The sequence below is a fragment of the Rhinatrema bivittatum genome, chromosome 4 (assembly GCF_901001135.1).
Source record: "Rhinatrema bivittatum chromosome 4, aRhiBiv1.1, whole genome shotgun sequence".
Classification (NCBI taxonomy): Eukaryota; Metazoa; Chordata; class Amphibia; order Gymnophiona; family Rhinatrematidae; genus Rhinatrema; species Rhinatrema bivittatum.
In genome coordinates this window covers 71,792,403-71,816,077 of record NC_042618.1, presented here as the reverse complement: position 1 = coordinate 71,816,077, position 23,675 = coordinate 71,792,403, and the positions used below count along the sequence as shown (strand labels likewise).

Below are 23,675 nucleotides of genomic sequence, written 5' to 3'. Positions count from 1 at the left end.
TCATAACTCAGACTTGTTTTTTTTAATTCATATTCATTATTTATGGGCCCTTTAGATAAAGTATTTTTCCCATAGACAAAAAATGGGAAAACCCTTTAGCACATCTGGGCCAACATAGTACAAAATCTTTAATACAAGGCCCCTTATGATTAGGTACATTCATTTTTGTGTCTGGTTTTTTTTTACTTTTAGTTCAAATACATTAATTTCATAATGAATGTCATCTTCTCTCTCTATAAATGTGGCCAAATAAGCAGATGGCTGAAGTATCGGCTTCCGGTTTTTTTTTATCTTGTAATTAAACTGGTGTTAGTACCCAGGACAATGTTACCGCAATAATCAGATGACTAAAGATAAGCAAACAGACATAGGCAGTTGATAAGGACCTGGGCATGTCAACTCTGAAATATTGTACAACAAACCTGTCACAGTGGACTGTGTGTAAATGTATTTGGGAGCATGTACTGAGGGAATAATAAATATGTGTGCTTCATATTTTGCTAGATTCTGTCCGTAGGATATGAAACCTTTTATAGGACCCAACAACCAAAGCAGCTGGAGTCCGAGTTGTGGCCTTTCCAACTCCCAAAGGTCTCCTTGTCGGACGTGCTGCAAACGATCAGAGCTGTTTGCTTAATTGGCGATGCGTTATCTCCCGCAAGGACAGTTTGGAAGTGGGGTAAGAAGGGCAGCCCGGAGCGGTAACTTGTCCTCCTGGTCGCGCCTTCAGGCTTCTCCCGGCAGCTGGCGCACATCTGTCCTGCTGTGCAAGGAGTCCCTTTCTGAACCCTGTAAGAGCATCGGCGGGGGCGGGGCTTGTGCTGCCGGCAGGGCGCTGACCCCCCGCTCCCCCCGTGTACGTGGCCTCCGCCTTGCAAGTTCCCGCGCGTACCTCCCGCATGCCCCGGCGAGTCTCTGCACCTCCCCCGCCAGTTTCCAAGAACCTCCCCGCGCCCCCGGGGCGGGGGCGGCGTTGGCTGATGTCAGCGCCCTCGGAGGAGGCGGGAGGTGTGGTGCAGGCTGCCGGTGCTACTCCTTGGCGCCCTCCCAGCCCCGCCGCTCGGCTCCCTTCACTGAGCAAACCTCCGGCCCCGGCTCTCTCTCTCCGGGGCAGCGCCGGACGCTTTCTCCTCGGCCGGGGGGGGGACGGGACCATGCGCGCCCGATCCGCTCGCCGCCTCCTCCTCCCGCGCCACCGATCCCTACCTGGGCACGGGGAACTCTGCTAGGAAAAAGGGCAGGGAAAGCCACCGGGGGCGGGGGAAGGGGGCAGGGAGCAGCTCCCCCCACCCCCATCCCATCCTTCCCAGTGCTTCTGCCGCCCTCCACCCCCTCAATCGCCGCCAGCATGGGACGCGGGGCCCTCGCCCAGCCCAACCGCACCTTCGGGGACACGTGCGTGAACGGCAGCCGCCTGGAGCCCGGCCAGAGCCCGACCATCAGCGCGCTCATGTTCTCCGCCGGGGTGCTGGGCAACCTGCTGGCCCTGGCGCTGCTGGAGGGCCGCCGGCGCCGGAGCCGGGCGCCCACCTCCCTCTTCCACGTGCTGGTGACCGGCCTGGTCGTCACCGACCTGCTGGGCACCTGCCTGATCAGCCCGGTGGTGCTGCTCTCCTACGGCCGCGACCTCACCCTGCTGGCCCTGGCCGGCGGCCGCGGCCTCTGCCACTACTTCGCCTACGCCATGACCTTCTTCAGCCTGGCCACCCTGCTGCTCCTCTTCGCCATGGCCCTGGAGCGCTGCCTGGCCATCGGCCACCCCTACCTCTACGAGAGGATGGTCACCCGGCGCAGCGGGCTCGTCGCCTTCCCTCTCCTCTACGCCTTCTGCTTCGTCTTCTGCTCCTTCCCCGTCCTGGGGATCGGGGAGTACGTGCAGTACTGCCCGGGGACCTGGTGCTTCATCAACATCAAGCACGGGGACAAAGCCAGCCTGGCCACCGGCTTCTCCCTGGTGTACGCCACCTTGCTGCTGGCCCTTATCGTCTCTGTTTTGGTTTGCAACCTGGTGGTGATCACCAACCTGGTCCTCATGCACCGGAGGCAAAAGACGCGCAGACTTGGCTCTTTGACGGGGAGTCGGAAGCACCGAGTGTCCATGTCGGAAGAAACTGACCATCTTATTCTCTTATCCCTTATGACAATCATTTTTGTAATTTGCTCTTTGCCTTTCACAGTAAGTATATTTTCTATAATACTGTGTAAATGTGTAAGTGATATTTTCTATATTTCTATCTATATTTTCTATATTTTCTATAATACTGTATAAATGTGTAAGTGATATGAAAATTTGGTTGCTGTAGGTTAAATGGTTCTGGAGATTCTTTGTACAGACAGACAAACCAAATCCATTCGTGATGGGTTTTTTTTAATTGAAAAGAGTGCTAAAAGACAAATGATTTCCTGGCTTACAGCCATCTATCAAATAGTTATGACTGTTCAGGAACACTCAGAGACCTTGTGGGCTATGTGGCGCCTTAACCTTTGAACACACTAGGACACTGCACTTGAACTAAATAAACAGGAAATGTATTAACTTCCCACAACGTTTCTTTTTTTCTCTATAATTGTAGTCCAGGTCACAACCAGATACAGTTTACTTTTCATTAATGCACATCTTAATGCACATCTTAATTATGATTTTGCTTTTGTTTTTCCTTATAGTTCTTTTTAGAAAAAATCTTTAACTTTTGATGTATAGATGAAGGAAGTTATTAATATTCGGCTGCATGCATAGCTACTGCTACAAAATGTCAACGTTTCTACAAAACTTGCCCCAACAAAAGAGTCGGGCAGAGTAAGCATAGTAAAAGCCCTGGCGATAATGGTCTTTTGGGGGGTCCTTCACTTTGCCATGGTGCCAGACCTGCCCTGGAAGAAGCTCTGCCTGCCTACCGCTGAGGAGTTGATGGGAGCTGCAGTTGATCAGGGGAGAAGGCAGCAGGGGCTCATTACCGCTGATCAGAGCAAGAGTGGGGGTGTGGAAGCTCTGATCCATTGATCAGAGCAGGGGCAGGTGACTCTGTGCCACTTATCACAGCAGGACTGCCCAGCACTAAAATAAAAAAAAACAAATGCACATCCCTATGGACCAGTGCAGGCAGTCTACCTTCTGAGCTTCACAGCTACCCGAGGAAGGCGAGACGCTGCGTGAGGGGAAAAGAGAATAGGGCTGGAACGTGGAAGAAAAAAAGAAAGCTGGAAAGTTATTGAAAAGGAGAGGGAAAGAGAAGAAAAGAAGGAAGGGAAAGCAGAAGGCAGTAGGGAAGAAGAGAGCGGGGAAGTCACTCGGCATTTTCTGGTACGCAACAGTAGCAGCAACCGCTGAGGATGTGCCAGAGCTCCTTACCGACAAGGCAAGACAAAAGAATTAGCAAGAAACCTCAGACGGTGAAAGCAGGCTAGGTCTGCAGTGCTGGTCATGAACACCATTACCTTGCTGGTGCTCAGACCTGCAAGTATGGGGGTCCTGGTGTCTTCCTGACCCAAAATATATATAAATAAATACTAGCAAAACCCTTCACCCCTGTCAGTCAATCGCAGGGTAAGCCACATGCCCCCATTCCCAGGCTGGCTGTCAAGCCTGGGAGGGAAAGTTTCCTGCTGCTACCCCTGCTGCCACCAGCGAAAAGGGCTCGGAAATCGAGTTACACGCCGAAGAATGATGTCCTTAGCAGATAAAGGTTTGGGAACCACAGGTACAGAGCACTCCCGTAGTCACAGAGCTTCCTGATTGACGTGAGGAGTTCTGTGACCTGCTGCCAGAACCTCTCTCTGGCACATGAACCACCAACAATGCCTTAAAACCATTTCATTTTTATTTTTAAAGTGGCTGGCGATAGCAGCATTACACTTCAGAAGGGCAGGGCACTGACTGGAGATGCTTGCTCCTGGGGTAAAAACCCAACTCTCAGGGTTTATGCATATTTTCTGAGCTAAGCAGCCTCTCCTAGCCACATTTTTATAACATGGGATAAGATTACTGTTATTTGCTAACTCAAATGTAAAGTGATGCATGAATCCTTCACAAAGCATTTGTCCCCAAAAAGCTGTACTTGACTCTTTCTGAAATGTAAAAAAAATATCAATTTAATGTATGCTCTGAGGCTGATAGAGAGTTGTTGTTTTGTCTTCATTTGCAGTCTTGTTCAAACCTTAATTTGTCAGCCTTTTGGTAGCCCAGGTGCTATAAGTTTGTGGTCTCAGTAAAGATCTTAGATGGCCACATCATTAAAAATGCATTCAAACTGGCACTAATCAATCACCACCACGTTAGCTTACTAAGCAGAGAGGTCAAGCTTTCAAGCTATGGAAAATGAAATACTAGTAATGTGCAGACTTCTTCAGAAAAAGGTTTGGCAAATTATTAGACAAACCTGGAAAGAATTTGACAGTTTGATGAACTTTTTTGAAGAAATCTGAAACTTGTTCAAAAATTGCTTAAATTTCTGTTCTGGTTAGGGTCCTGGCTGGTTGTAGGGAACCCCACCCTCGGAGTGGCTCAGGACTACAGGGCAAGGCTAGTGGTTGGTCTTCCGCCTAACCAGGCCCCTCCCCCACAGGTTGAGCCTTTGGGTTCTGAGGCCAGCAGGTCTCCAGAGCGGCAGTACATCATGGTGAGTCTAGAGCAAGGCTTGGACAGGAAAAGAGTGCAGGTAAGGACTGGAACTGGAGCTTGTCTAAGACAGCACAGGAGAGGGCGAGACAAGGACAACATGGAACATAGAACATAAAGGCCCAAAGACAGCGTTGGGCAGGGAAGGCCTCGAGGGACAAGACAAGAATAGAAAAACCTAGATAGGCCACAGAGCAAGACAAGGCTTAGATAGGCCAGAAGGCAATGCAAGGAGCAAGAAGGCCCGAAGGCCACAGAGCAAGACAAGGCTTAGATAGGCCAGAAGGCAATGCAAGGAGCAAGAAGGCCCGAAGGCCACAGAGCAAGACAAGGCTTAGATAGGCCAGAAGGCAATGCAAGGAGCAAGAAGGCCCGAAGGCCACAGAGCAAGACAAGGCTTAGATAGGCCAGAAGGCAATGCAAGGAGCAAGAAGGCCCGAAGGCCACAGAGCAAGACAAGGCTTAGATAGGCCAGAAGGCAATGCAAGGAGCAAGAAGGCCCGAAGGCCACAAGGCAAGATCAGGATAGGATTGGGTAAGGCCGCAAGGCAACAGTGACTAGGGCAAGGAGCCAAGGGCAACTTGATGCGAAAGCAAGGAGGGTTTAGCGAGGCTGGATTTTGTAGGACTGAGGCTTGGGTGGGGTGCAGGCAAGGAGGAGGAGTTTGCCAAAGCTAGAGACATGGTTCACTGAGGACGACTGGTGGCTAGGAGGCTGCGCCACAGACTGGATTTGATGAGCTGTGAGGAACTGATGGCGATAGCACGGAACAGAGTTCCGAGGAGACCCCTACTGGTAGGGAACATCATAGGGTACGATGAGGCTGCATAGCAGGTGGAATCGTAACAATTTCTCTTGATGTCAAAGAACTACAGTGATGCATCTTTCTATTAAGTTTAATCCATAGGCAATTATGGATACATTTTCAAAGGTTTAGTCGAGAGCAATGCATGCATAATAAGGAGTTGCGTGGATAGATTTGCTGAATGTGTGTTAGTGGATTTTCAGTCAGTTTGGGGGCATTGTTGAAATTGCGCATGTACATTTATGTTTAAAAAGTTATGCATGTAGAAGACATATGTGTCCTTTATGCCATGGTTTAATACTGCTTAAGTGTATGTACATACTTTAAGCCCCCTAACAAAGCTTGTATGCGGATATCTTGTATTTGAAGATGGCCTGGGTGTGTACTAATGCAGCCGGGCTGTATCCCTTGATGTTTTGAGTTTGAGACTCCAGCGGTTTTCCCTTTCATGAACTCTTTTTGGGGTTGTGTACCTTTTTCCTGAGAAAGATTCTTAGATCAGCAGGGCTGCGTCTCTGAGAATTTAATGGCAAGCAACATACTGAGTCTGAGTTATTGCAGCAGAAGACATGATTTCCATTTGGGGTTTACAAAAAATAAGGATCAATGATAAGTTTAGGAGATTCCTTTTTATTTGACTAAAGCCTTTGGGACTAGCTTTCAGGAGAGGTTTTATCTAGGAATTGTAGGTGTGTATATCAGTAAAACTTTTGTTTCAGTTCCCTCTGTTTTTTGTTTTTTTCTTATCTTTTGTTAGGTTTCTCTTGTCTTTTGAAATGTTTCGTGTAGTGCGCACTGTTTTGATTTAGAGCGCACCTTAACAGAAACATGGGGGTAACTTGGCCAGAGTGGCAGTTACTACCATAAGAAACTTGCTGGGCAGACTGGATGGATTATTTGTCCTCTTTTGCCATCACTACTATGTTATTATTTGAGCTGATATAGTGTGCACTAACTCAAATAGAGGACACTAAATCGAAATAGTGCGCACTGAATAAAATATTTAGGAAAAATGAAATTTCATGAATTTTATTATCGTTTCAGTTTAGAAATGATATGGAAAAAATAGTGTCATTGTCATTGCCTCTGTTGTAAAATACGAAAGCACATCCCTAATTTATTGTATTGTATGTTGCAATTAAGGCATTGACAGCCTATCAAATAACTAATGCCTGTGTATCTAGTAGTTAATATCTTGTCTTACTTTGTATGTTCTTCCTGCTAGGGTGTGGTTAAAAGCAGTATTGTCTTTAAGGTGAACATAGCTGTTGCACCTTTAGGATCTATTTGGATGACATCCACAATTAATGTCCGGCGGTATTTTGATTTTCATTAAGGATCTGCTTTTGTCTGCAAATGGCAAGGAAATGTCAAATGATATTTCTGATACTGTTTGTGTCATTCTGCCTGTGAATCAACATACATCACTTAAAAGACATTTCATTGTGTAGTTTGTGTCTTTTCGGATTCCTGACACTTGAAAAAAACAATGTGCTCTGGTCAGAGGGTCCTGCCTCCCAGTCCCCACACCAACTCCACCCTTGCCTCCAGAACCTTCCACGTCGAGCTGGAAGCAGGACTCCCCCTTACCTACTTCCCGCTGGGCATCTAGCCAGCGAAGCATTGTTTGACCAATGCTAAATGCCGAGCGGGAAGCAGGTAAGAGAGAATTCTGCTTCTAGTCTGACAATGGGGGTTCTGGGGGAGGAACGGTGAGAGGATTGGGAAGCAGGCTCACCTGACTGGACCAAATCTATACTATATTAGAGGGGGAAGAGCGTGAATGTGCTCCTCTTATGTAGGTTCCTGTGAAATATACAGCCATAGTTTGCAGTGAGGTGTATTGCAGGGTTTCATGCCATTTTATTGTTTCTAAGTGTAATGCCCCCTTAACTGCCTACCTCACGGGGTGTTCCTTGGGTTCGGGACCGACTTGGCAGGAGCCCCCCTATGGCAGACTTCAGTAGTCTTCACGTTCTTGGCACCTCAACCCCCTTCACTGGCAATATGCACAAATATACAGGTTTATTAGACTATACAAGCGTATGTTGGTGGAGAGACGCAACTGCCTCCTGGGATAATCAGCTCCACAGTCCAGACTGCTACTGTCTTTCAGTTTTCCTCCCCTGGCTTCTGCTTACAGCTCCACTAACCACATCACTGTTTTTCAGAATCAGTGAGTTTAAATCTTTTCTAAAGCTCCTGACCAGTCATGTGTTTTACCCAACCTGGAAGTGTCACCTTCTTTTACCTTGGGTTCAACTTTATCTATTATTGACCCCATATGGATCCCTGCTCAGCCAAAAAAACCCCATCAGGCAGGCCCACAGAAAGGAGCAGAGAGAATCACATACATATCCATTAGCCTACCTGGCCTAAATCCGCTGTGGGTACTTCACACCTGTGTCTGAATACCCCTACTAGTCGGGGTGAAAGTCTGTCTGCCTCCCAGTACTGTCTTCCAGCACATTTTTTTCACAAATCCCTTCCCCAGTCATACAGGTCGATACAGTAAGGTGCAGTAGAAAGAGGTGCGTTAGTGCCCGGCGCACCCGCGTTTGCCGCACGCACAGTTCGGATCACCTACCGCTCGATACTGTATTTAAATGGCATGCAAATGCAGGCCGCGTCCAACGCGCATCCATGAAGCGCAATCCATTTTACTGTATAGGCGCTATACAGCGCCTATACAGTATCCTGGGTGCGCTGGTACCTGTCATTTCAAATGTCATTTGAAATGACAGGTACCAGGAAGTGGATCCCAACTTTAATCAAAAGAAAACCTAAGGCGAGCAAGGCGCAGGGCGAAAAGCGACTCGACATGCTATTAAAATATTGTAAATAAAGGGGCGGATTTTAAAAGGCGCGCGAATAGCCTACTTTTGTTTGCGCTCCAGGTGCAAACAAAAGTACGCTGGATTTTAGTAGATACGCGCGGAGCCGCGCGTATCTGCTAAAAACCTGGATCGGCGCGCGCAAGGCTATCGATTTTGTATAGCCGGCGCGCGCCGAGCCGCGCAGCCTACCCCCGTTCCCTCCAAGGCCGCTCCGAAATCGGAGCGGCCTTGGAGGGAATCCTCTAACGCCCTCCCCTCACCTTCCCCTCCCTTCCTCTACCTAACCCACCCCCCCGGCCCTGTCTACACCCCCCCCCTTACCTTTCTCCGGGGATTTACGCCTCCCGGAGGGAGAAGTAAATCCCCGCGCGCGAGCGGGCCTCCTGCGCGCCGGGCCGCGACCTGGGGGCGGGTACGGAGGGCGTGGCCATGCCCCCGGACCGCCCCGGGCCGTAGCCACGCCCCCGTACCCGCCCCCAAAACGCTGCCAACACGCCCCCAAAACGCCGCGACGACCGGGCCCGCCCCCGACACGCCCCCCTCGGAGAACCCCGGGACTTACGCGAGTCCCGGGGCTCTGCGCGCGCCGGGAGGCCTATGTAAAAAAGGCTTCCCGGCGCGCAGGGCCCTGCTCGCGTAAATCCGCCCGGTTTTGGGCGGATTTACGCGAGCAGGGCTCTGAAAATCCGCCCCAAAGTGTAACAAAAGTTAACTTACTTTTTCTTACAGTCCTCTCTGCCCTCCTCCGGAGGCGCGCACCGTGGCTCCCCTGCCGCCCGGGGGCAGCCGGCGGCGAAAGTGGCTTCCAGCGGCCCCCGCCGGCGAAGATGGATGAACGTAAATTCATACGCTTTCACTGACTTGGGTGCAAGTCAGCGAAGGCGTATGAACGTACGCCGTGATGTCACGCACGCCTGTTCATGCGCCGTTGCTGACGAGCGCCTGTGCACTACGGGCGTGCGTTCATCCATCTTCGCCGGCGGGGCCGCTGGAAGCCGCTTTCGCCGCCGGCTGCCCCCGGGCGGCAGGGGAGCCACGGTGCGCGCCTCCTGAGGAGGGCAGAGAGGACTGTAAGAAAAAGTAAGTTAACTTTTGTTACACTTTATTTACAATATTTTAATAGCATGTCGAGTCACTTTTCGCCCTGCGCCTTGCTTCGCGAGGAGGGGAGAGAGGACTGGGGTTGCCCCGGAGACCGGCGGCCAGGGCAGGTGAGCGGGGGCTGGGGGAAAGTTTGCCGCCTACCCTTACCCCTGCCTCTAACGCAGGGGTAAGGGTAGGCAGTAATTTAGCAGGTTAAAGACGCGGCTAAACTGCAGATTAAAAAGGCGATAGTCGGGGCGCACGTTACTGAATGGGGGGGAATAGCTAATCCGATCGTTTACATCTCATATACATGCCGCGGGCGGAAAGGGATACCCGTTGATTTAAAGAAGCGGTAAGGATGGGTTAGAAGGGATAGTGAATCGCGGGTTGGACTTACGCGGCCAAATTGTGAGTAAACAGCGGGTTAGAAACGGGGTAACTGCGGCCGCGCTTTATTGTATCGGCCCGATAGTTCTGTAATTTAGAAGTTTAAATCCTCTGGATTTTTTTGTTAGTAATATTTCCTACAAAATTACGCAGAAGTCCAGGAGACTGTGATATGCAAATCCCCTACCTGAATGTCTAATGATCAGTTAAGTATCCTCACAGCAGGACCTCTGGCAGCCTTTTCAATCTCCTGAGCTTGTGGCTCAGGTTATTTAGTTGTATTGTTCTGCTCTTTTCTCTCCTGTAGCTCACTCAAACCTCAGCCTCTTTTGTGAGTGTGTTGGGGGGGGGTGTGTCATAAGTTTCTGTTTGTCGCTTGCTTCTTACTAGTTTTTGTTTCTGGTTTAGTGGTTGCCAGAAAGCAAGTACCAGAGGAGCAGGGAATGTTTCTTTTATCCTCCAGGAGTATTGACTACAGGTCTCTTATGATTTTCTCAGTTTTTCTAGCTCTGTAGTTTTCTTTTCTTTGTACTGCAGTTTCCCCTGGACTGTAATGCCTGTCTGAAGAACTGCCACAGACCTTAAAGGTGCAGGGTGGAAGGGCATAGGATAGGAAACCACTTGGGGGCAAGAGTGATCAGAGGAGAAGAAAACAAAGAGGACAGAGACCTGTTTGGAGTGGATGGATGGATGGGATAATGCATAAGAGGAGTACCAAGAAAGTACGTTTTCCTTTAAGCGTTAGCCAGTGCTTCTGTATTTCTAAATCATTTTATTTAGCAGCTTTTAAGTATTCATCAGCATTTACCATGCTAGTTACAAGATGTTTCATGAGCCTCCCACAGCAGTCTACAATTAAATCTACCTCCCTAACGTCTGAATTCCCTATACTTATCTTAGAAACTTAACAGAATTAGGGAGTATGTAGGCAGCACACAAATCATTTTTACCTCCCAAAAGACAGAGAAAATGTTTAAAATCCAGCAACCTCCTTCTAGCCAAAAGATTCTAAGAAAAATGTGGAATCCAGCACAGAACGCGGAGTGATATGTTCACATTAAAGGCTCCCAAATGACAATTTTGGCAGAGGCTCCAGAGAGCAGAAGATCCCGAAGTGGCTGCTGGTGGACTTCGCTTCCTTTCCTGGCCCCTCCCCTCCATATGGGCAGAATTTAGGCCTCTGACGGCAGCCCATATAGCTATGAAAGCCGGCACTTCTCAGTCCCTCCTTCTGCTCTGAATAATAACTTTGCACCGTAGCCTTCTGCTGTGCCCCTCTCACCTTTTTAATGAAGTTTTTTTTTTTTTTTTAAAGAAAAGCATGCTTATTGGTATTGAACATGCATGCCCATTCAGGAACAGCGTTTGAGATGTTTTATGTGCGACACACTTTGATGTCTCTGATTAAAGGCATAGTATCAAGAAATGAAGAAAGAAGTAAATAAATAATCATTCACAAAAACATCTGACTTGTGAATGACAACTAGTGTTGTCCCTATGGAAAAACATGAGAGAGAGGATAAGGTCTGTCTTTGTTTTGGGAAGAGGCCAGCATTTCAGAGTGATATTTTTTTTTTCCCATAGACTTCAATGTATTCTCATCTCTTCTTTGACCACCCCTCAGTATCATATCTCATTGTTTCTAAAAGCAAAATCCTAAAGAGTCATGAATTTCCAGAGCTAATTAGGTGTCAGGAGGCGGGGATGATATAGATGGGGTTACGAGTGAAGCAAGCTGCGTCATCCCCGGGAGAGACTGGAGCAGCTCCCATTCCTCTGCAAGTTGAAAAGCCCACATTTTAAAAGAGCATGTTTTTATTTCATTTAATATTGAAATGCTTCTTTCCCAAAAGCTCAATGCAGCATACAACGTAATAAAACCCAAATTTAACTTCAATAAAAGTTTAATAACACATAACCTAAAACTCAGCATTTAAATATAAACAAAAGCATGTCTGCAGCTGTTTTCCTTCCACAGATACAAATAATTGTGTAAATTGAGGACCTGCATCCTAGACTATCATAGATGATTTGCCTGTAGCATTACGATACAGAAACTCAGATAAAGATTATTCTGTTATTTTGACCCATTATACTGCTTTCACTTTCTCATTCCTTTGTGAACAGACAGATGCTCTGTCTATATCCAGTTTCAATAAGACCATTTTAAAATTATATTTAAAAAAATATGTATGCGATTTACAAATGATTTCCAAGATATCTCTTGAAATGAAATAACATTGCAATATAGGTAAGGAAATGAAAAAGAATAAGAAACAGATATTTAAAAAAAAAAATTCCAATTAAACTGAATAATGCTTTATCAAGTCCACCACAGGAGAGAATCTGATAATACAGAGAAAACTTTACCTTAAACATATAAAACAATGAACAGCGCAGCAGCGGAACCAGGAATTATATGTAATTACCAGATCAGATGACAATGGTAAGTGAAAAAGAGGATCTGGCTGTGGAACCTTATTACATAGGGAGCCCAGTTTATAACCTAGCACTACAGGCTGCTGTACACGCAGACTTCAGCCAGAATTTTCAAAGAGAACTTACACGTGTATGGGAGGTTAAAGGACATAAATACGATGCACATTATTCAATACTGAACTACAACCCTATCATGTTCAGTAGTTTACATCTTTATAACTAGCCAGTGACCCCATAATCACTGCTATTCATTTATAGATCTGTATATGAGGAAATTTATGCCAGAGCTTGAAGATAAGTTTAGTTTTTGCCTGAACTACAACAAAATTAACAACATAAGAAATTGCCATACTGGGTCAGACCGAGGATTCTTCAAGCCCAGCACCCTCTTTCCAACAGTGGCCAATACAGGTTACAACAAGTACTTGGCAAGTACACAAATTGTAAATAAATCCCATGCTATTACTGCTGGTAATAAGTAATGACTATTCCCTAAGTCAACTTGATTAATAAGAGTTTATGGATTTCTCCTGCAGGAACTTGACCAAACATTTTTTAAACCCAACTATGCTAACTGCCCTAACCACATCCTCTGGCAATGAATTCCAGGGCTTAATTGTGTGTTGAGTGAAACATACATTTCTCTGATTTGTTTTAAATGTGCTACTTGCTAACTTCATGGAGTGCCCCTTAGTTCTTGTGTTATTTGAAAGAATAAATAACCAGTTCACATTTACCCATTCTAGTCCTCTCATGATTTTATAGATCTCTATCATATCCCCCCTAAGCCGTCAAATCTCAAAGCTGAACAGCTCTCATTTCTTTAGCTTTTCCTCATTGGGGAGCCATTTCATCCCCTTTATCATTTTGGTCACCCTTCTCTGTAATTATTTCAGTGCAACTATATCTTTTTGTAATGTGTTGACCAGAAATGTGCATAGTATTCAAGATGCAGTCTCACTATGGAGCAATACAAAGGTATTATAATATTCTCAGTTTTATTCTCCATTCATTTCCTAATAATTCCTAACATTCTGTTTGCTTTTTTGACCGTTATAGCACTCTGAGCCAATGATTTCAATGTATTGTCCACCATGGCGTCCAGATCTTTTTCATGGATGGTAACTCCTAATATGGAACCTAGCATCGTGAAACTACTATATGGGTTACATTTCCCGATGTGCATCACTTTGCACTTGTCCACATTACATGCAAATCTACCATTTTGCTGCCTAGTCTTCCAGTCTCACAAGGTCCTCCTGCAATTTATCACAATCCTTTTGTGATTTAACAACTCTGAATAATTTTGTGTCATCTGCAAATTTGATCCCCTCACTTGTTCCCCTTTCCAGATCACTTATAAATGTATTGAAAAGTATTGGTCCCAGTACAGATCCCCTAAGGCACTCCACTGTTTACCTTTCTCTCTAAGAAACTGACCATTTAATCCTATTCTCTCCTTTTAACCAGTTTGCAATGGTAACCTTTCTCACAAAGTCCAGGACAACTATTACTCTCTTAACTTTGCTGCATGATTTAAAAATGCCACAAGAGCTTCATCAAGAGATTTCAGTCTTCATTTCCCCTGCCAGTCTACATTCACTTCATTTTCAGACATATGCTTGCTAACTCAGCATAAATAAGAACATAAGAACATGCCATACTGGGTCAGACCAAGGGTCCATCAAGCCCAGCATCCTGTTTCCAACAGTGGCCAATCCAGGCAATGTTCTTATGTTCTTAAGAACCTGGCAAGTACCCCAAAACTAAGTCTATTCCATGTTACCGTTGCTAGTAATAGTGGTGGCTATTTTCTAAGTCAACTTAATTAATATCAGGTAATGGACTTCTCCTCCAAGAACTTATCCAATCCTTTTTTAAACACAGCTACACTAACTGCACTAACCACATCCTCTGGCAACAAATTCCAGAGCTTAATTGTGCATTGAGTGGAAAAGAATTTTCTCCGATTAGTTTTAAATGTGTCACATGCTAACTTCATGGAGTGCCCCCTAGTCTTTCTATTATCCAAAAGAGTAAATAACAGATTCACATCTACCCATTCTAGACCTCTCATGATTTTAAACACCTCTATCATATCCCCCCTCATCCGTCTCTTCTCCAAGCTGAAAAGTCCTAACCTCTTTAGTCTTTCCTCATAGGGGAGCTGTTCCATTCCCCTTATCATTTTGGTAGCGTTCTCTGTACCTTCTCCATCGTAATTTATATTTTTTTTTGAGATGCGGCAACCAGAATTGTACACAGTATTCAAGGTGCGGTCCCACCATGGAGCAATACAGAGGCATTATGACATTTTCTGTTTTATTCAGCATTCCCTTTCTAATAATTCCCAACATTCTGTTTGCTTTTTTGACTGCCGCAGCACACTGAACCGACGATTTCAATATGTTATCCGCTATGACGCTAGATCTCTTTCTTGGGTTGTAGCACCTAATATGGAACCTAACATTGTGTAACTATAGCATGGGTTATTTTTCCCTATATGCATCACCTTGCACTTATCCACATTAAATTTAATCTGCCATTTTGATGTCCAATTTTCCAGTCTCACAAGGTCTTCCTGCAATTTATCACAATCTGCTTGTGATTTAACTACTCTGAACAATTTTGTGTCATCTGCAAATTTGATTATCTCATGCGTCGTATTTCTTTCCAGATCATTTATAAATATATTGAAAAGTAAGGGTCCCAATACAGATCCCTGAGGCACTCCACTGCCCACTCCCTTCCACTGAGAAAATTGCCCATTTAATCCTACTCTGTTTCCTGTCTTTTAGCCAGTTTGCAATCCACGAAAGGACATCGCCACCTATCCCACGACTTTTTACTTTTCCTAGAAGCCTCTCATGAGGAACTTTTGTCAAACGCCTTCTGAAAATCCAAGTATATTACATCTACCGGTTCACCTTTATCCACATGTTTATTAACTCCTTCAAAAAAGTGAAGCAGATTTGTGAGGCAAGACTTGCCTTGGGTAAAGCCATGCTGACTTTGTTCCATTAACCCATGTCTTTCTATATGTTCTCTGATTTTGATGTTTAGAACACTTTCCATGATTTTTCCTGGAACTGAAGTCAGGCTAACCGGTCTGTAGTTTCCTGGATCGCCCCTGGAGCCCTATTTAAATATTGGGGTTACATTAGCTATCCTCCAGTCTTCAGGTACAATGGATGATTTTAATGATAGGTTACAAATTTTTACTAATAGGTCTGAAATTTCATTTTTTAGTTCCTTCAGAACTCTGGGGTGTATACCATCTGGTCCAGGCGAATTACTACTCTTCAATTTGTCAATCAGGTCTACCACATCTTCTAGGTTCACCGTGATGTGATTCAGTCCATCTGAATCATTACCCATGAAAACCTTCTCCAGTACGGGTACCTCCCCAACATGCTCTTCAGTAAACACCAAAGCAAAGAAATCATTTAATCTTTCCACGATGGCCTTATCTTCTCTAAGTGCCCCTTTAACCCCTCAATCATCTAACGGTCCAACTGACTCCCTCACAGGCTTTCTGCTTCGGATATATTTTAAAAAGTTATTACTGTGAATTTTTACCTCTACGGCCAATTTCTTTTCAAATTCTCTCTTAGCCTGTCTTATCAATGTCTTACATTTAACTTGCCAACGTTTATGCTTTATCCTATTTTCTTCTGTTGGATCCTTCTTCCAATTTTTGAATGAAGATCTTTTGGCTAAAATAGCTTCTTTCACCTTCCCTTTTAACCATGCCGGTAATCGTTTTGCCTTCTTTCCACCTTTCTTAATGTGTGGAATACATCTGGACTGTGTTTCTAGAATGGTATTTTTAATAATGACCATGTCTCTTGCACACTTTTTACTTTTGTAGCTGCTCTTTTCAGTTTTTTTCTAACAATTTTTTCTCATTTTATCAAAGTTTCCCTTTTGGAAGTTTAGCACGAAAGCCGTGGATTTGTATACTGTTCCTTTTCCAGTCATTAAATCAAATTTGATCATATTATGATCACTATTGCCAAGTGGCCCCATCACCATTACCTCTCTCACCAAATCCTGCGCTCCACTGAGAATTAGATCTAAAATTGCTCCCTCTCTCGTCGGTTCCTGAACCAACTGCTCCATAAAGCTATCATTTATTCCATCCAGGAACATTAGAAATGAATCACATTAGATTTTTGTTTCAGAAGTGGCAAATGCAACATATCCATTCCACTTGCTTTGCACTATAATCTTTTTAAAGTTGATAGATGCTTTAAATTTTTGCATAACAGAGACCTGAGGAAGACCCAGGTATTTCTGCAGATGTTTTATGAACATTTAGAAGCATAAAATGTACCAGATTTGGCTGGTTCAGTGATTTTGAGTGTCCATATTTCCCTTCATAACTTTATGGAGGGTTTGGATAAGTTCTTGGAGGAAAAGTCCATTAACTGCTATTAATCAAGTTGACTTAGGGAATGGCCTCTGCTATTACTGGAATCAGTAGCATGAGATCTTCTTGGTGTTTGGGTACTTGCCAGGTTCTTGTGGCCTGGTTTGGCCTCTGTTGGAGACAGGATGCTGGGATTGATGGACCCTTGGTCTGACCCAGCATGGCAGTTTCTTATGTTCTTATGTCACAAATAATCAAGCAGTGAAAGCAAAAGCATGGCTTCAGAAATGTTTTACAACATAGATTTGTAGAAGGGGTGTATGGGGGAGAGTATTATGTGTGGGAGTGAATAGAGTTGTGTGGGAATGATATGTGTGTGAGAGTGCATGGATGGGTGTAAGAATGCAGGAGCTTGTGGTATGTGGGCCTGTATAGGGCTGTGTGGTGGGCGTGTTTTGGAATGCATAGATCTGTGAGTATTTGTGGTGTATGGGGAGTCAGCAGATAGGCGGTTGGAGGTTTGTAGGTTGTGTGCAGTCTCATCATGGAGCGATACAGAGGCATTATGACATTTTCCGTTCTATTAACCATTCCCTTTCTAATAATTCCTAACATTCTGTTTGCTTTTTTGACTGCCTCAGCACTCTGAGCCGACGATTTCAATGTATTATCTACTATTACAGCTAGATCTTTTTCCTGGGTGGTACCTCCTAATATGGAACCTAACATCATGTAACTATAGCATGGATTATTTTTCCTTATACGCATCACCTTGCAGTTGTCCACATTAAATTTCATCTGCCATTTGGATGCCCAGTCTTCCAGTCTTGCAAGATCCTCCCACAATTTATCACAATCTGCTTGTGATTTAACCACTCTGAATAATTTTGTGTCATCTCAAAATTTGATTACCTCACTCATATTCCTTTCCAGATCATTTATAAATATATTGAAAAGCACTGGTCCAAGTACAGATCCATGAGGCACTCCACTGCTTACCCTTTTCCACTGAGAAAATTGACCATTTAATCCTACTCTCTGTTTCCTGTCTTTTAACCAGTTTGTAATCCACAAAAGGACACTGCCTCTTATCCCATGACATTTTAGTTTCCTTAGAAGCCTCTCATGAGGGACTTTGTCAAACGCCTTCTGAAAATCCAAATACTACATCTACTGGCTCACCTTTATCCACATGTTTATTAACCCTTCAAAAAAATGAAGCAGATTTGTGAAGCAAGACTTGCCTTGGGTAAATCCATGCTGACTGTGTTCCATTAAACCATGTCTTTCTATATGCTCTGTGATTTTGAGCTTTAGAATAGTTTCCACTGTTTTTCCCGGCATTGAAGTCAGGCTTACTATAGTCTATAGTTTCCTAAATCACACCTGGAGCCCTTTTTAAATACTGGGGTTACATTGGCCACCCTCCAGTCATCAGGTACAATGATGATTTTAATGATAGGTTACATATTTTAACTAATAGATCTGAAATTTCATTTTCGATGCCCTTCAGAACCCTGGGGTGCATATTATCTGGTGATTTGCTACTCTTTAGTTTGTCAATCTGGCCTACTACATCTTACAGGTTCACAGTGATTTGGTTCAGTTCATCTGAATCAACACCCTTGAAAACCATTTCTGGAACTGGTATCTCTGCAACATCCTCATTAATAAACTCAGAAGCAAAGAATTAATTTAGTCTTTCTGCAATGACCTTATTTTCCCTAATAGCCCTTTTACCCTCTGTCACTCCCTTACAGGTTTCTTGTTTCGGATATATTTTTAAAAGTTTTTATTATGAGTTTTTGCCTCTACGGCCAACCTCATTTCAAATTCTCTCTTAACCTGCCTTATCAATGTTTTACACTTAACTTGACAGTGCCTATGCTTTTTCCTATTTTCTTCAGATGGATCCTTCTTCCAATTTTTGAAGGATGATTTTTTTGGCTAAAATAGCCTCTTTCACCTCACCTTTTAACCATGACGGTAATCGTTTTGCCTTCCTTCCACCTTTCTTAATGCGTGGAATATATCTGGACTGCACTTCTAGGATTGTATTTTTAAACAATGTCCATGCCTGTTGAAAACTTTTAACCTTTGCAGCTGCACCTTTCAGTTTTTTATAACTATTTTCTTCATTTTATCAAAGTTTCCCTTTTGAAAATTTAGTGTTATAGCTGTAGATTTACATATTGTTCCCCTTCCAGTTATTAGTTTAAATTTGATCATGTTATGATCACTGTTGCCAAGTGGCCCTACCACCATTACCTCTTTCACCAAATCCTGCGTTCCACTAAGAATTAAATCTAAATAGCTCTCTCTCTCATTGGTTCCTGAACCAATTGCTCCTTGAAGCAGTTTATTCCATCCAGGAATTTTATGTCTAATATGTCCTGATGTTACATTTACCCAGTCAATATTGGGATAATTTGTTTTTTAATGTCCAAATATGACCTTTATTATGTTACATATATGTGCAGGCTAAAAAAAAAAACTTTCATTCCAGTGCAGGAAGTGATTAAACCCTTTATTAATACTGCATTTTTCGGCTTACTGAGTCAGTTGTATTAGAGGGTTTTTCCTATTTTATGTCTGTGGGAAAAGTGCTCTGCACATGTGGCTCCAAGAATTTCTGTAGGGTTGGTCAATAAATGGGATTTGAATTACAAGGGGAAGTTATATACAGCTGCCCACACTACTCTGATGCCTGCACATGCATGAGCATGAATGCACAAAGATTTCTATGACCAGTGTCAGTAGCATTATTATTATTTAATTCATTTGATTGAGTGCCTATTGATAAAGTGTCATCATAGCAGTTATAATAGAATACAATGATTTATATAAAAGCCAATGAAAACACAAATAAATTACTTTCAGCCTTGTTTTCAACAGCCGATGATATCATCATTTCTGTCTGTCTGTGTGTCCCCCACCTTTACTCCTCTTTCCATTGCAGGTGAGTTGCTGAGTTTCCTTAATAACATTTGAACCGTTCATTTAATTTACAGATTTCTGCCACAGACAGCAGACCATCGATTGATCCCTGAGCACCAGCATCCCCTGCACAGGTTCAGGATCACTGGTTTTGAAACACTATTTGGGAAGGCAGATCCAAATGGCCTAGCCTTACAGTATTTCCTGAAATCTAAGTAAATGTTCATAGCTCTTATTTCCTTTGGGACAGCATACGCTGGCAGAAGGCCCTGTTATTCATTTCAGTCAGTTTGGTCTGAGCTTTGAGGGGATGCACAGGCTCTTGTGTGTAGAGCAGAGTTTGGTCCAAAGCATATAAATTCAGCCGATCTCTAAGATATATTGGGTTTATTTTATTTATTTATTTAATGTTTATATACCGATATTCGTGGGAACATCATATCAGTTTACCTATAACTTGCAACAAAAGTATATTGGACAGGGAGAGGTACAACTGGGGCGGGGATAAGCAGAGCTTAGAACAAGAACAATGTAACTATTATTTACAAGTAGCGGCGGCAGAAGGTTTGCTGGTATGGGGGGGGCGCAGGGGGGGACTGGGGTGGAGGAAGAGACATGGTATGGAGAGATCCAGGGCGAAGCACTGGGAGGAGATGGGAGTGCAATGGGTGTGGGGAGGGGAATAGGAGGGGTGCAAAAAAGGGGAGGAATGAGAAAGGGAGGGAAGGGTTCTGAAACTTAAAGGCCTTGAAGACCAGGGAGAGAATTTTAAACTTGACCCTACTGGCAATGGAAGCCAGAGTGGCTGGGTAGGCCAAGGGTAATGTGATCACACACTTTCAGTCTTAGCAGTAGGCATGCTGCTATGTTGTGGATAAGCTAAAGGTGATGGACTTGTGGTCCTGCATAGCGCGAGTTTTAGTAGTCAAGTCTTGCGGTGATCAGTGTGTGTATCATTGTTGGTAGATACTGTCTCAGATTTCAGATGCTGCTTAGCTCTTGGAAGGATGATTTGACCACAGAAATTATGCAGGCTATTTTGTCTATTGCTCTGGAGATAAGTCTGATTCCAATCATCTACCATCATCTTTATACAGGGTGGCCCATGGAATAGTAGCCTGCCTCCAATGCACTGGTATTGGAGGCGGGCTACTTTTCCATGGGCCACCCTGTAAATATTTTTGACTTTGAAAACAAACCGCCTCGCCAGCATTGTATAGCCATTGCAATTTTCTTGTAAATTGGAGCATCATCAGCCCTAGCTCATTCTGCACTGATCTGGTGAAGGGAGCATAGCTCTTAAAACCGAGTCACACATGTATTTCATTTGTCCATTAAAAGTATCCTACAGCTTCTTTTTTGACCTCTACTTCTACTTAAACCAAAATAGAAACTCCCAAAACAGAAACAGGAAAACCAGTGAGGCACTGACAGTTTCAACTATTCTCCAGTTGTTCCTACTGTTCAGGGTTGTAGAAGAAAAAGTGTGTGTTATTTACAATTGTACCTTTAAAGAAGTACTAAATGCAACTTGGAGTATCTAGTTTCAAGTGAATGCTACTTTATGCTCATATACAATTACTGTTTTGGAGACATTTTCAAAGTATGAAGGATCCTCTGCATTTTATTTAAAATAGTGGTGCATACGTATTCATCAGATTAATGGACAGTGCAGTGTTTCCTTGTTCTGCCCTCTGAAATGCTGTGCACCTAGAATACAAAATAAAGAATAGCATTTCCCCCTTTGTGTTTTACAGATCCGAGTATACGTGAACAAAATTTACCATGAGGACAACTACAAGTTGGACCTTTTGGCTCTCAGGTTTTTATCTCTAAATTCAATCATCGATCCCTGGGTATTCACCATTTTAAGGCCTTCTGTCCTGAGGTTAATGCGCTCGGCACTGTGCTGTCAGTGTTCATTAAGGAAAGAGGACACTATGCAGACGGTCTCTGTTGCAAGACAAATAGCGACAAGGAAACTGACCTCTATGGACAGTGGTTATGGCAGTTCCCACAAGAGACATCTGGAGGAGCTCAATAATCTGGACCGACAGGATAATGTGGAAATATAGAAACATTAACAGAGCAGGAAATGATTCTATTAGTTGAACTTAATGGAGGAAGAGCATCTCATTGGAACATTAATTAATCCTGCTGACACTTCATAACAGTTATGTAAACAGATCTGTAAAGTCTGCAGCTCTATCGAATATGCGATCAAGATACAATTTCTTTGTGTCGGAACCTGGAACGCGTTTTAGGATATGATTCTACAATTAATTGGGTCCGTGCACAATCTATTTTGCATTCAAGAAACATGCCAAACGTGACATTTTTACATCCCTGTGCCACCGGACTCCATGTGACCATTATGTGGCCACACAAGCTGCCTGCCTCGCACTCTGACCGGGACTGACGGCTCAGGTAATCCACTGTGTATGTTTAAGTAATCCTTTCTACATCAATACTGGGGAAGGGCTAAAGGCTACACAGTTTCTTTGTTCCCTTGCCATCAATCAGCACGTCTTTCAAGGAAAAGACACTTTTGAAGAAATATAGACTTTTAATCCAGGTCCTTTGATCAAATATAGTTTTTATTCAATAAGACAAAAAGTTGGTGCTGATATTTCCAGGAAGCTACCAAAATGTTTCAGCACGCTGTGAATGCTCAAGGTGCCTTCTTGCAACTTCATCTCCTATGTTCGCCCGATTAGGAGACTCAAGCAAAGATGATTCCTTTTTCATAGTCTCTTTCCATCCCTGGCTGAGGACCCCACTCCTGTCTAACTCAGTCTGAACCAGTGCAGCAAAAGTCCTTGGCCCACGGTCCATGGACTGTGGCTCCTTCAAGCATGCACTCAAGCCTGGCCACTAGGCATCGAGCAGCAGAAGTGGAGCTTAGAAACTGAACCTGGATCTCAGCAGCAGTACCCCTGAGCCTTGAGATCAGCCCGACCCCAGTATCTTTATACCAGCCCCTGCTGGGTATCTGATTCTCAAGTGAGCAGTCTGGGTCCTTTGCAGGCTTTAAATGGTGTGACAGTCATGCACCCTTAGCTATGGGAGCACATCTTCCATATAGAGTGGCGATATGGTCTGAAGAGCCCCGTGCCCACTGGAAAGGTTTGAACTGGACCTTGAATGAATAGGCAACTCATGCAAAGACATTAATAGGAAACTTGAAGCCAAATGTTTCACTTGGTTTTAATCCTGGCATTCTTCATAATCACTACAGCACTCTTCAAGGCAAACACCAAAGCTACATTTATCACTACTGAATACATCTTCTGATGCAGTTAGCAAATGAAAAGACACTTGTCAATGCTAAATAAATTCTGTTCTCTATGATGTATGTAAAATACTGAATGTAGAAATATTTATTTTGTTCGTTTACTAAGTGGGCCGAAATGCTCCTTTGTTTACATTTCTTGGAGGTTTATTTCAGAAAGATTATAATCTGGCAGAGAAGAAAAAGACAAATACTAGTTAAAAAGCCATACTGAATTATTTTGTACATGACTGTAAATTAAAAGTTTATGCATATTTGACACATGATGCTCTCATTCAATCGCATCCCCTGGACCTCCAGCCAGTTGAGTTATCAGATATCCACAATGAAAATGCATGAGATATATAGTGCATGTACTTAACTGCATGCAAATATATCTCATGCATATGCATTGTGGAAATCTTGAAAGCCTGCCTAGCTGAGGGTCCTGGAAGACAGTGTGTTACGCATACCCAGACAGCAGGATTACCCAAATATACATTAGCCAGAGCTGACTTTTTCTCTCCTTGTCTGGAACCAGTTCTGGCCCAATCTGTTTATTCAGGGTATGCGTGCAACAGGGGCCCTCATGCCTCCAGAGAAATACTTACTGTAAATCTGAAATAACTTGCTCTTCTGTGGCAGAATGCAAGGATTCTTTACTCAGGAAACTGGGATAGAAAGCAATAAACATCATATATACAGTTACATGGTTCTTTACAGGTGATTGTGCTGGAATATAACCAGCAGGACAGGCAGGGAGAAAGAGGAAGACTCGACTAGTACTGGTCACATCCTATCTAGAAGCCTTTCCAGACCCACTCTCCCATACAGTGGGGTCGATTCTGTAAAGTGCACTCGGCCATGCACACTGATTAAGAGGTTTAACGCATCTAAAATGTGCAGCCAAATCCACTAGAAACTA

General features: G+C 44.0%; 1 protein-coding gene across 1 annotated transcript; it reads left to right on the top strand.

Moving 5' to 3' along the window:
* The first annotated feature begins 692 nt into the window (after positions 1–692).
* LOC115089900 (prostaglandin E2 receptor EP2 subtype-like) lies at positions 693–23,030 on the top strand. The gene is made up of 2 exons (XM_029598327.1): positions 693–2,176; positions 21,237–23,030. The coding sequence occupies exons 1-2, from the start codon at positions 1,349–1,351 to the stop codon at positions 21,552–21,554; spliced, it is 1,146 nt and encodes a 381-aa protein (XP_029454187.1). The 5' UTR covers positions 693–1,348; the 3' UTR covers positions 21,555–23,030.
* Positions 23,031–23,675: the final 645 nt, after the last annotated feature.